The 13,980-nt window shown below is 43.4% G+C and overlaps 1 protein-coding gene across 2 annotated transcripts; it reads left to right on the plus strand.

The window, feature by feature from the left end:
• Positions 1-1,907: 1,907 nt before the first annotated feature.
• NLRX1 (NLR family member X1) lies at positions 1,908-13,209 on the plus strand. Of its 2 annotated transcripts, XM_089539154.1 has the most exons (9): positions 1,908-2,119; positions 5,562-5,708; positions 6,693-6,768; positions 7,580-7,677; positions 8,582-9,198; positions 9,844-11,264; positions 11,785-11,871; positions 12,051-12,302; positions 12,827-13,209. In XM_089539154.1, exons 2-9 carry the CDS (start codon positions 5,585-5,587, stop codon positions 13,143-13,145), a joined length of 2,994 nt encoding a protein of 997 aa, XP_089395280.1. In that variant the 5' UTR covers positions 1,908-2,119; positions 5,562-5,584; the 3' UTR covers positions 13,146-13,209. The 2 variants fall into 2 exon arrangements, with proteins under 2 accessions (XP_089395280.1, XP_089395279.1); XM_089539153.1 differs by lacking the exon at positions 1,908-2,119 and having other exon boundaries at positions 5,549-5,708.
• Positions 13,210-13,980: the final 771 nt, after the last annotated feature.

A 13,980-nucleotide genomic window follows, 5' to 3' on the forward strand; every position in this document is an offset into this window, starting at 1 on the left:
GGTTGAAGGGATTTAATTTTAGCAACATCTGGAAGGCCACATGTTCCCCAGTCTTGCTTTAACACTTCTTTGGCCTCATTCTCACTGCGTTTTAAACTGGTTTGCAAATCGGTTTGAAACGTTTTAAATGACCCTGAACTGAATCGCTGAATTGATTCGGAGAGGGAGGCCATGCGGTAGACCCATTTAACTTGCGTCTTTTTGGTGCTGATTTTTTGGATAAATCGATTCCATGCAAGTGTGAACCAGATGCAGATCGAAATCGATTTCAAGAATTGATTTGAAGAATCAAGCTCACGAATCGATTCAGTGTCAGTGTGAATGAGATGCAGATTAGAATCGATTTACTATGATGTGATAAGGAGTCGCCAGGTGAGGAAGCGGAAATTAACAACTCACCCTTTGACCCTCATACAGAAGTACATAAATGTAACTGCAGTGATGGAAAGAGAAAAATGAAATCCCATTGAAAATGCTTCAAATTGAACCGATTAATTTGCCAATGTGAACTACAAATGGGTTATTTTGAGAGACTCCTGCAGGAAATGGTTTAAATTGAATCGATTCATTCGTCAATGTCAACCACAAATGGGTTATTTTATTTTATTTTATTTTATTTTACAGCAAGAAAATGCGATTGGGACAAATGTAGTGTGAACCTCGCCCCACTGCCAATCCATCAATTCAGATCACAAAGCAATTTATTTGTAAGTGGGAATGAGACCTTTGTTTCTTTGCAAAGCCATCAAATAAAGGAATTATTTTTTTCTTTTCCTCTCTTCCTTCCTAGCAAAAGTAGGAAGGGAGAATTGCATAAATCCACCTACAAAGGAAACCCTGGCTGCTATTTAATTAATTTGTGCAAGGCCACAAAGAACAGGAAAATCTGGAAATGTTCTCCTTCGTCATATCTCAATGCGATTCCCTCCCTTCAGTCCAACACTATTTATGCATTTGGTTGCTTTAAAAAGGTACGGCGAAGAATGAGGGAAAGACCAGGGTAGTAAATAAAGTTGCTTTGTGGACATTTCAAAGTGATTCTTTATCCACTGATTCAAGCATTCACAGCTTGAAAATATTCATGTATGTATGTATGTATTCCAAAACACAAACCTTGATTTTGCCATTTTTATATAAGGGACACCATTTTACTATGCCATTATATTCAATATGACTTGAGCATCCACAGATTTTGGTATCTAGGGGGATTCTGGAACCAAAACCCAGCGGATAACAAGGGACTACTGTACTTTTGCACTTTGAACTCAGTTTGCTGCACTTGAAGTAAGTTGAGGACAAAGCGGAGAAGAAGAAGGAGGAGGAGAAATAAACTGGGACACAGAAGTTTATCACACAACGGAGATTAGGAACTTATCCCGTGAATATCCCAGAAAAATCACGTATTCCCGGGATAATGGCCATTTAATTGCGACGTCGTGTGAATATGCGATTTTCACAGGATAAACCCTGTTTATATTTCCAATTGTCCTCTTGTGATAAAGTCTATAATAAGATAGAGTCGCTTTAGGGTAAGCATAAATCAAAAAATGACTCGGAGGCACACAACAACATCAGCAACATGCTGCACACCAAACGGAAATTCAAGTGCAGCAGCAGTTTTTTGCACAATGATGCAGCTGCTTCTTCTTCTTCTCCAGCTGTTCAAAAGTGCAGAGAAAGAAATTTGAGATCTCCGGACTTCAGTTCTGAAGCCAAATCCAATAGGACAGGCCATTATTTGTGCTGCAATATATAAGTCACTGGGGTAAACCAGGGCCATTCCCTCTTTCTGTTGCTTTCCTCCTCCAACTCCCTATTTGGTTTTCTTGGACGCTTTCCCAAATGCAAAAGAGTCAGTTGTAAAGTCAGAGAGTGGGAAGGGCTTTGCTCGCTTGCAGGAAGTTACGGTGGCAAAGAAGCTGTCAGAAGCTCTGTAAATAAAACCACCGAGAGAAAGCGAGAGAGGAATAAAGAAGCAAAACAGGCCAAGGAGCGGCTAAGAAAGGTCATCTTTCTTCTTTAAAAATCCATGAAGGCACCCACTAGAAAAGACTGAATCCAAAATGGAGCAAAGGATGTTGATGCACCGAACATCAGCTGGGAAGAAGCTACATCGGAGGTAACTTCTCAGGGTCAAAAGAGTCATGTCAACCATGAGCTTTTCTTGGGGTTGAACATGGATGGGTTTGAAGATTCCCAAAATTTGGGATCCTTTTATCCAATGTAATTGTAGTGCCATGTTTCCACCATGGTTTTCATCTGGGACATACTGGGATTTGCGGAGCAATGCTTCCACTATAGAATTGCACTGGAAATCCCTAGAGAAGTGTTTTCTCTAGGGATTTCTAGGTCCACTTATCACGACAACTTTGTGGTCAACTTCTGGCAGAGTTGCGCTGATGAACCTCGCAATTCCCAGAGAGAACGTATTACTCAAATCAGAGAAATAATCAAATCTGCAAAAAAATCAGATCCGCAAATGTGGAGGGATGATTGTACTGGAAACATGGCAGCACTGAAAAGTAGAAGCCAGTAAAAGCAGGACTTTTTATATGTGTCTAATTATGTGCTCTTGTTTGCATTTGTTTTAATTTTTGTAAGGTGCCTTGCATCCCAATTTTTGGGGAAAGGGAGGATATACATGCATTCATAGCAACAATAAATGTAAGCAACAAGAAGACATTTTCCAAAATATAAAGATTTTAAAGCACTGTCTAAACTTGCCAGACTTCCTAGGCACTGTCATGGTTCAGTGCTATGGAATCTGGGAATTGTAGTTTGTTGTGGCACACTCGATTCCATAGCACTGAGCCATTGCAGTTAAAGTGGTGTCAAACTGGATTATTTACACAGTGTGGATGCAGCCTATGACAAACTAGCAATAGTAATTCTTGCACACAGAGGCACTGCAGATCTGAAAAAGGCACCTAATATACTTTTATTATTATTTTAATTTTCTCCATCCCTTTCAGTTTTTCCAGTCCAAGTGTGCTCTTGTTGTTGCTGCTGTTGTTGTCCTCTTTCCTGTTTCCAAAGAACTTGGGCATTTGGTCTGGATAATCATTGACTCTGAGAATTGAGATCCTTCCCTGTCCTGTCCAAGGGCTGAAGGAGAGGAACAATGTCTTATTTATCTCTACAAATAACCCATTTGGGCTGAGAAAAACAATGACTTTTCCAAATGACCCTCAAGGTATGCAAATACTGGGATGGAAATTTAAACACAGAAATACTGAGCCCCTTTCAGCAAAATAAGTCGGAAGGTCACATCATGTCACCATATAAATTGGAGAGAAAGACGTCACTAAATCCAAACGATTGGAAACTGACACATTGAACGTTGCAAATATTTCCACCACCACGGAAATTACTCCACAAGTTCCTAGGTGTGGTCACCTTTCCATCATGCATAGACTGGAAACGCAAGTCTTTGTGCGAGTCACACACTCTCATCCCCGGCCCGATGTTTTGGACAGTTCAGATTAAGTGTGTAGTGCTTCCCATAGTTTATCTTTTGAGCCATTTAAACACATAAATCATTGATTTTAAAAACGTTATGCTTTGGCATTTTAGATTTTACACTGTAGGGCAGATGTTATCTTGTTTTTCATGTTGGTGTAAAACACTGTTTTTGATGTTTATGTAAAGCGCTGTGTAAAACATATGGCACTACATAAATAAACTTTAATGATAACAATAATAAATCTTGCCATGGAAACCTCGTGAGAGTTGGAAGTGACCTGAGGACACTACTAACACAACAACAACGTTGCTATCTAAACCAGGGGACAATAAGACCACTGTGTCCAAATGACCGCTGCAAATTTCTCCATTCATTGTATTGCTTGCAGACACACCTAAATGCTAAAGTTGTTGAAGAAAACAGACAAAAAGCAATAATTCCTATACTGGGTAAATTAGAAAACACACACACACACACACACACACACACACACACACACACACAATGTATATGTGTGTGTGTGTTTTCTAATTAGTCTTTTGAAATTTGAAATTTCTAATTTCAAATGCATGACTTGGCCCTAGCATCAGGCACTGCTGACTCTGGCTATCTCTGCACCCGGCCTCTTGCCAGCAAAACCATTGGTAATAAATGTGCCACTCTTGTTTCCTTGGCACTCTCCTCTAGCTGCCTTTTCCTTTAAGAGGAGGAGAAAAACCTGGATTATGTTCAGCCTGCTATGTGATTGCATGGGTAGTGTGAGAATCCAGCCTGGCATTGCAATGACGTTTGAGGCACTGGCGAGGGTGGCAAAGGAAGCCGCTGGCACAACTAGGCTGGGCAAGATTTATGGCTTTGCTCAGATGGGTGAAAGATGCACTGATTTGTCCTTGCTTGGGATGCTGGACAGCAAAAAGGCAACCCTGCAAACAGCTTTGGGCCAAGAGGTACTGATGGGTATTTATGATGCACTTTCTTGATTTTCCTATCCTTTTAACCTCTTTGCTTCTCATCCCCATCCTGTCTTTCCTCTTTCTTTCTCCTTCCTTCTGTCTGGGTTTTTCCATGCCTTCCCTCCTTTCTTCATTGACTGCCAGAGTTGTTACCTCTCTTCTAGCCTGCTCCTGCTTTGGGCACAGAGCTGCTAGATTGAAAACTGGAAAGTGCTCCTGTGCTTTTAATGGTTGTGTTGTTGTTGCCTTCAAGTCATTTCCAACTTCTGGAGACTTGAAGAGCGAGCCTATTGTGGGGTTTTCTTGGCAAGACCACTGGGTGTGTCTACACTATAAAAATAATGCACTTTAACTGCTATCCTACAGAATCCTGGGATTTGCAGTTTTGTTTCTTAGACTTAGGAGTTTATTACACAGGGACTGATTTCGGTGTTAAAGAGAGATTAACGTGCATTTAAAGCATCCTGCAAATGAAGCGGCAATGGCAAGTAAATGCGCAAATGGTTATCACATGCAATTGCGCAAATGGAGTGATATCGGAAATGCATTGTCGCAGAAATCCTGAAAGTAAAAAGATGTGTGTTAATGCTTCTTTGTGACCACTTTAATGGTGGGTTTTGTGCAATGTTGTGTGAATTCGTTTCACGTAATTACGCGATTTTTCCGGGATATTCACGGGATAAACTCCCAATTTTCTTCGTGTGATAAAACTCCTTAGAATCCTGAAGTGCATTCCTTCTAATATAATAATACTGTGTTCTTTCTAATACTCAGAGTGTCCTCTTTGTTGAGTGTGCAAACTGCAACGCCAGAAATTACAGGTAATAGCCCCCGAAGAAGGTCAGCTGGTGCCAAAGCCAAAAGACATTGGGCTTTTTAAAAAGATAATAAAGCTTTTTCACCATCAACAGCATGTGGGACCTTGTTTCCTATTACTCTTCTACTGTGAATATGTGATTTCTAGTTTATTGTTCTGTATGAGCAAAAGATAATGACCACGGAAGAACTACAGGAATTCATCTTAGATCATGAAAGAACAGAAATAGTCTGTGCAAAAATAGCAGATATAGCAGAATGACCCCCCCCCCAAAAAAAAACCCCCAACAACTCTCTTTTATGACCTTTGTGCATTATGTGTTTTGCAGTTGAAGGGCCGGATCCAGCTGCCATGCCATTCAGGAGATGGCTGCCCCAGGCGAGGACTGGTTGGAGCAGACTGAAGCAAGCGGATGCCAGGCAGAAGGTTGGAGGAGGCCTGGTAGCATCAACAATACAACTGGATTTCATAAATGGTAAGGCAGAGGTCCCAGTTTTGTTGGCATTAGTGTGGCTTTTTGGAGGTGTTTACCAATCCATTTCCCCAGTTAAAATTACACTTGCAAAAAATGACAGTTGCAAGTGTCATTTTCGCCAGTGAGCGGCTGCAGTTCCTTTTTGCAAGGGAACCATTCCAGTTCACTTTTGTGAGTGAAGAGTTGCAGTTCGCTTTTGCAAAAAACGACTTCCCTAGTGAAAAACGACAGGTTCCCTGAGAGCATTTGATTTTAGCGAAGTCAAAAGAACAGGAGAATGTGAGATGCTTTGCTCCAGATACTTCTCTCACCTTCAGTTTTACTGAATGGAAGAGAGTCTTTCAAAAGAACGAAAGAAGAACCCACACCATCATATTAAATGATTACGCAGTTACTAGAATGGAAAGCTAATTGCAAGGGGGAAAGTGGCCTGTTTTCCTACATGTACATATACATGTACACACACACACACACACACACACTCACATGCTTGTATAATGTTCTGACCTTTTATTTGTTGGTGTTGTTGAATATTTTTATGTTTTTTTAAACTGGCTTTATTTCTTTTTTTATAACGTTAATTGCATTTTAACTTTTGCATGCTGTGAATTTTAGCTGTGCTTATTTTAACTGTTGCAAGCAGTTGAATCCCCAACCAGGAAGATTCATATTATATTTATTATTACATTATGTTGCATTATATTTATATTTATTAGTAGTAGTAGTATTTATAGTATTATTAATAGCATTATTTAATATATTATTATAATATACTATACTATAATATAAACTTTACTTGTTTATAATAAATAAATATCTGTATCCTGCCCCTTATACTTGAGACTCCCTCTCGCATCAACTAGATGGTTCCTCTTAGCCTCTCATTTTTCTATAAGAACCCCCCGCCCCCCAAAAAAAAAAAAAACCCTTCTCTGCAAGGATATTTGGCCTATATGATAATCTTTGTGATCTTATTTTTCTAAGGCACAGCATGCAACTTCATTGTCAAGCGGATCTTGCATGTGGACCGGACTTTATCCTCCTCAATGCCACCCCTCAGGTAATAAATGATGCTGGGCTCTAGGCAGCGTTGGAAGTTAGTAGGACAGAAAACTGGAGGGATACATTCCTGTGACCGAAGGGAGTGTGGCAAGTGGATGGGTGAGGACCTACAAGGCACAACCATGGACTAACATCCGGTGGCTAAGAGAATGGCCTAAAAAACCTAGGAAAGACATAGTTTAAATCCTTCTTATACTGTACCACGAATTCACTGAGTGGTTTTATATCTGGACAGAGGCAAGAATTGAGCTTTGAATACATTGGGTGCATCTGTGCTGTAGAAATAATGCAGTTTGACACCACTTGAACTGCCACAGCTCCATTCTATAGTGACCTGGCGTTTGTAATTTGGTGAGGCACCCGCTCTCTTTGGCAGAGAAGACGAAAGACCTTGTCAAAGTATAGATCCAAGGATTACATAGAATGGTACTACAGCACCTAATGCGCTTAACAGAATGATAGTAAAAAGCTTTAAAGCTTGGAAAGACAGCATGGCATACTAGTTTAAGCATTGGCCTACGACTCTGGGGACCATGGTTCAATTCCCAGCTCGGCTTCGAAGCCCACTGGGTGACCTTGGGCAAGTCACACTCTCTCAGCCTCCAAGGAAGGCAATAGCAAACTCCCTCTGAACAAGCCTTGCAAGAAAATCCCAGGATAGATTTTCCCTTAGGTTGGAATCCTAGGCTCACCGTAGGTTGGAAATGACCTGCAGGCACACAACAACAATAAATAAAACACAAATGGCATATTGATTGATTGATTGATTGATTGATTGATTGGGTTTTTTTTAATAAATGTCTTTGCAGGAGTTTTGTTTGCCAGCCAGGAGGACACCAGCGGGCACCACCTCAGGCTTCTTCACCCAGAGCGAGCCAAATAGCACTGAAGAATGTGGGCACTTCTGGTAAAATCTGCAGTCCTGATGCTTTGAAAAGAGAGGGTCCATATCCAGCATGATCCTTGCGGCTAGGCCTTCTTGGACTGCTCCTTTTGTGTTTTTGGCAGAAAGACAGGGAATACATTAAAAAATAAATATAAATGTCTCCGATCAGCTTCTCCATAGAGCCAGCATGCTGCTAATGCATTACTCCCAACAAACCTTTATGCCCAGCAGAGTTGGGAAAAGTGGTTATTGGAAGTAATTGGATTTGGTCCTGATCTTTAGGGAAAGAAAATGAATTTTCTGGAAGATTGCATAGAAAAGAAATGTACATATAATTACTCTGGAAGTCTATCGCAGGATAAATGGGAAGAAAAATCATAACTGACTTACAGAAGCATCTAGAGCTGGCTTTTCTAAGTGCAAGCATGCTCACAGCCATTAAGGAAGACACATGATGTGCCTCTTCCTAGGACAAAGAAAGAAAACAATCTTTTTGCAGAAAATGCGGGAAGGAAACAGAGTACCGAGAGCAATCTACATATCAGCAATGTGTTATTTAGAAGACAAGAAGGGAGAAACACTGGGGCTGCTGCCTCACTGCCAAATTCATGCAGTTTGACACCACTTTAACTGCTTTGGCTCACTGCTGTGGAATTCTGGGATTTGTAGTTTGTTGTGGCACCAGAGCTGTTTGACAGAGGCGGTGAAATATCTCACAAGACGACAAATCCCAGAATCCTAAGGCACTGAGATATGGCACTTAAAGCAGTGTCAAAACTGTATTAATTCTGCAGTGTAGATGCAGCCTGGATTTGCCTGGGTATCTTTATTTCCCCCGCTATGGGTTCTAGTTACTTTTGAAAAGACCTGGTGTTCAATTTTCAGTGCCTCTTCCTCTCGCTTTATTTCTGCTTCTCTGTTTCAGAAGCCATCCAGAAACACCGGAAGAGCCTGGCGGATTGGTTCCTCCAGCAGCCCAACGAGGAGAGGCTGTTTGGCCCTTCTTTTGCCCTGGACTCCATCCATGTAGACCCAGTGATCCGGGAGAGCTCTCTGGAGGAGATCCTAAAGCCCTCTCCTGACCTGACCATCCAAAACCAGCTCCAGGCCTCCTGCAACCAGACAATTGCCCTCCAGAACCTCTTTGACTTGAATGTCTGCGGGCAGCAGGTGAAGAATGTAGTTCTGTATGGCACAGTGGGCACTGGGAAGAGCACCCTCATTAAGAAGATGGTGATGGACTGGTGCCATGAGCGTCTGCCACGCTTTGAATTGCTCATCCCGTTCTCCTGTGAAGATCTCTCCCAAAGCAATACGCCCATCTCTTTGAGGCGCATGATCACCAAGAAGTACCTCCACCTCCGGGAGCTGGTGCCAACCTTGGGCACTACCAACCTCAGGGTGCTCTTTGTTCTCAATGGCTTGGACCGTCTCAACCTGGACTTCCGCCTGGCTCATACTGAGCTCTGCTGTGACCCCAACGAACCAATCCTTCCATCTGCCATTGTGGTCAACCTCCTCCGGAAGTACATGATGCCAGAGGTTTGCAGAATTTTTTCCCCAAACTGCTAGTATTTTATTCATTCAGGGTTTTAATATTATCATTTCATTAGTTTTAACACAAATAATCTAATTTATAATCAAGGTAAAATATATTTTTTTAAAAAAGAAACAGGAAAAAAAGAAAAAAAAAAAGAAAAGCAATGGCATACCATGATATGGCCAATGTACCACAACCACAGATGATGACATTGTTAGATTTCGTATTTCTCAAAAACATCTATGAACTATTTACATGGCATGCTGTTGACTTGCCCAAATGTACATCAAAGTTGGGCAGCTGAGTCAGATCCAGGGGCCATTGTTATGTCTTTGGACCCTCTTGTTTTTGGACTGCCAAAAAGTACATCAGAAAACCCAAAGATCTACTTCTGATTCTCCCAAATCAAAGTGTTTTCTTTAAATGTCAAACAGAGCAGGGAGTCCTTGCAAACTATATGAAAGATAAATAGTGCTCTTTTGCAGAAGCCGCAATTCACCCTCATTTTTAGTTATAAAAAGGAAAATTAGGGGATTCTAGAGGTGTTGAGGACCATAAACCATCCTAGGAGGAGGAGAGGCACATGAGGCCCCAGGGCTGAACTTTGTCCACCTCTGATCTACATGTTTCTCCTCTCATTCTTCCAGGCGAGCATCATCGTCACCACACGACCATCTGCAGTGCGCCGAATTCCTAGCAAGTTTGTGGGCCGCTATGTTGAAGTCTGTGGCTTCTCTGACATCAACCTCCAGAAACTCTACTTCCAGATGCGCCTCCGCCAGCCCAGATGCATTGGGGTCTCTGGTCCTCCCACGGCCGAGGAGGCAAGCGAGCAAGACAACCTGGTGGAAATGCTTTCAAGGAACCTGGAGAGGCACAACCAGATTGCAGCCGCCTGCTTCTTGCCTTCCTATTGCTGGTTGGTTTGCACCACCTTGCACTTTCTGTATTTCACCAAGTCGGTGCCCCCAGCTCAGACACTCACTGGAATCTATACCAGCTTCCTGCGGCTCAACTTCAGCGGGGAGGTGCTGGACAGCACGGACCCCTCCAACATCTCCATGATGAAGTATGTGGCCAAAACAGTGGGGAAGCTGGCCTATGATGGAGTGATGTCCCGGCAGACCTCTTTCTCAGAGAAGGACCTGCGCCGTTGCTTTGAAGTGGAGATGAAAACAGAGAGCGAACTCAACCTCCTGAATGTCTTTCGTAGTGATGTCTTCCGTTTCTTCCTGACCCCCTGCGTGCAGTCGGGGAAGGAGCACACCTTTGTCTTCACCATCCCCGTCATGCAGGAGTACCTGGCAGCCCTCTACGTAGTCCTGGGTGAGAAGAAAACTCTGACGCAGCGGGTAGGCAAGGAAGTCTCTGAGATCATTGGCAAAGTGAGTGAAGACGTAGCTGTGGTCATCAGCATCGTCTCCAAGGTTTTGCCTCTGCGGATCCTGCCACTGCTCTTCAACCTCATCAAGATCTTCCCTCGCTACTTCAGCCGCTTCAGCAGCAAGGATCGCGACACCATCGCCCGCACCATGGCAGTGGAGATGTTCAAGGAAGAAGACTACTTTAACGATGATGTGTTGGATCAGATCAACTTCAGCATCCTTGGGGTGGAAGGCCCAATGCGCCATCCGGATGATGCTTCTGACGATGAGGTGTTTGAACTTTTCCCCATCTTCATGGGTGGATTGCTCTCACGGCGCAACCGGGCCATCTTGGACCAGCTGGGTTGCCCCATCAAGAACCTGGCAGCCTTTGAGATCGCCAAGGCCATGAAGAAGACAGTCATCCGTAACAGCCGCAAAGGCCTGCCACCTTCTGAGCTCATGGACTATCTCTTCTTTCTCCATGAGTTCCAGAATGAGCGCTTCACAGCTGAAGCCATCCAGTCCTTGAGGACTATCAATCTCTCCTCAGTCAAGATGACCCCTCTGAAATGCTCTGTTCTGGCCTCTGTGGTGGGCACCACAAACCATGAGGTGGAGGAGTTGAACCTGGCCTCTTGTCACTTGGATGTCAACCGGCTGCGGATTCTCTTTCCAGTCTTGTTACGATGCAAAAAGCTTCAGTGAGTATTAATGTGTGTACAGCTTGGTACATATACTGATAGCCCAGGCGTAGCACTGTGCTCAAGCTTTACGGTGTAGGAAATGGCTTTATACCACGACAGGAGATTGAGGTGTTTGGCCCTGGAAGCAGGTCTTCCTAGGGATTCAGACTGGATTGGAATGTGTGGGATATGGCAAATCACATTCTCTCAGCCTCAGAGGAAGGCAAAGGCAAACCCCGTCTGAATAAATCTTCCCAAGAAAACCCCATAATGGCATCACCTTAGGGTCACCATAAGTTGGAAGTGACTTGAAGGCATACAACAGCAACAACAATGCCAGTGAGCTGTGGTTCTACCAGTTTTAAACCTGGTGGTAATTATTGGTTAGTTTAATAATTTGGTAAAACAGTTGTAGTATATACCCTTCTCACATAGACTTGCCTTTCCCCACAGGGTGGCAAACTACAATCAGGATTTGATCAGAAGTGAAGGCTGTCAGACTCTGAACTTTTAAAAATTGCTATGTTTTTGTGTCCAGCTTGCAGCAAAACAGCTTGGGACCAGAAGCATGCAAGGAGATCAGAGACCTGCTGTTGCATGAGAAGTGTGTGGTGAACACCTTAAGGTGAGTGTGAAAGAAAATGCAAACAAACCACAAAAGCAGCCCTGGGAGCTTCATGAAATCACTGGGACACCCTTTGCCCAGCCTTGCTTTAGACCTATAATTGTAATTAAGCACTTTTAAAAAAGTATATTTCCAAGCTGTCTTCTCACTGCCTGTCCCTCTTTTTGCACCATGTTCAGGTTGGCAGACAACCCTGTGACGGAGCAGGGTGCCCGCTACTTGGCAGAAGGCCTAGCTGGCAACAGCTCTTTGAGCCACCTGTCGCTGCTCCACACTTCCCTGGGGAACCAAGGTGTGGAGATGATCACCCAGCACCTGGCACAGAACCAACACCTGCGAGAATTGGATGTGGCTTACAACTCGGTGACAGATGGGGCTGCACTGGCCCTGGTGGAGGAAGCCAAGAAGCATGCCACCCTGGAAATGGTGCAGTGAGTATCAGCGCATCGCTGCAGAAAAATTTCCTAGTTAGATATTTTATGAGTGCTTGCACTGGGAACTGGTGCCTTTAGATATGGTATGGTGCTGGCGGTGGTACTGATTATTACAGCTGGTCCGCCTTATCCATGGATTCAAGCATTTATGGCTTGAAAATATTCCAAAAAAGCATAAACTCCAAATAGCAAGCCATAATTTTGCCATTTTATATGAACACCATTTTGCTAGGCCATTGTATTGAAGCAGACTTGAGCACCCATGGATTTTGTTATCCATGGGAGGTCCTGGAACCAAACACTAGTGGATAACAAGGGCCCACTGTACTGTATTATTATTATTATTATTATTATTATTATTATTATTATTATTATTATTGGCAGGCTGACCCTGCTTAGCTTCCAAGATCAGACAGGATCTAGTGTCTTTAGGGTATTTAGGCTCTTTCTGGACCCGAAGACCTTGAAATTCTCCTTATGCTTTCTTGTTCCTCCTTCCATCTCTCGCCACTTCTGTCAAGCTTGTACTTCAATGAGATCAGCGAGGAAGGGAAGCAAGCCCTACACGAGATGCGAAAAGACCAGAACAGCATCCGGGTGCTCATCTTCCTGACCATGGGGGCTGACGTGTCAGACTACTGGGCCATCATCCTGAACGTGGTCCAGAAGAACCTGCCCATCTGGGACCGGGACAGGGTACGGCAGCACCTGGGTCTGTTCCTGGAAGACTTGCAATGCAGCCGCCGTCAGACCGCCAACCCATGGAAGAAGGCCAAGTTCATGCGTGTGGAGAACGAGGTCAAGAGGATGCTGGGAGACCTAGAGCGGGGGACACTCTAACTTTCTACTCCCTGCTTCCAAAAATGGTGCTAATGCCAATTCTGTTTGGGAAAAGACAGTTGCCATAGGGGTAGGGTTGAGCTACCGGGGGGGGGGGGGGCGGTACTACATAGCTTTAAAACTAGAACTGGAACAGATTTTCACACCCATGGGGTTCAGCATAGGCTTCATGCCCTGTCTGCCTGCTTCCCAGAGATGTCTATGGAAAACAAGATGCAGGACTAGAGAGGCCTTTGATCAGATCCAGTATGACTCTTCTTATCTTTCTTATAGCTTCCTACTACCTTCACTATGCAGATGACAGATAGACATAGCCATTCAAAGTCTGGTTAAGGTGTCAGCCCTATTTACTCTTCTGGGAGCAAATGGTTGCCTTCGTTACTATTTTAAAAAGTCTCCAAACTATGCTGTTCACATCTGGAGGGTACTATCCTAGCTAGTGATATCCAGATGTGTTGAAATACAGTGCCCTCCCCTAGGTCCATTGCACTTATGGAGGGCACCAGTTTAGGGAGGTCCAGTTCAAATGGATTTTTTTCACCTAATCTGTGTGTGTGGTTTTTTTTTAAAAAAATAGCAAACGGTTTTAAAGTTGGAAAAGTGTGATGACGCAGGTGTTGGGCACTCAGTGCTATACAGAACTGGATTTCCTGGTGCTACTTGATCCTATGGAGAAAATTGTTTATTTTAACAATGTGAGGTGGATGCAGTTCTACAGTGAGTCTATTTTGGAAGTAGTGTTTTATTTGTATGCACCCCTAGACAATGTGGGGCCTTGTGATAACTAGCTAGGTAGATCTCTTACACCAGTTCAGTAAAGACAGGTGTTTTGATA

This window comes from Sceloporus occidentalis, unplaced genomic scaffold, assembly GCF_023333645.1.
Source record: "Sceloporus occidentalis isolate IW3139 unplaced genomic scaffold, rSceOcc1.0.p SCAF_9, whole genome shotgun sequence".
NCBI classification, from domain to species: domain Eukaryota; kingdom Metazoa; phylum Chordata; class Lepidosauria; order Squamata; family Phrynosomatidae; genus Sceloporus; species Sceloporus occidentalis.

Coding starts and splice junctions, on each gene's coding strand:
- NLRX1 (XM_089539153.1), top strand. CDS start 5,549: ATGTGTTTTGCAGTTGAAGGGCCGGATCCAGCTGCCATGCCATTCAGG. Junction 5,709..6,692: donor ACAACTGGATTTCATAAATG/GTAAGGCAGAGG, acceptor TATTTTTCTAAG/GCACAGCATGCAACTTCATT. Junction 11,872..12,050: donor TGTGTGGTGAACACCTTAAG/GTGAGTGTGAAA, acceptor CACCATGTTCAG/GTTGGCAGACAACCCTGTGA.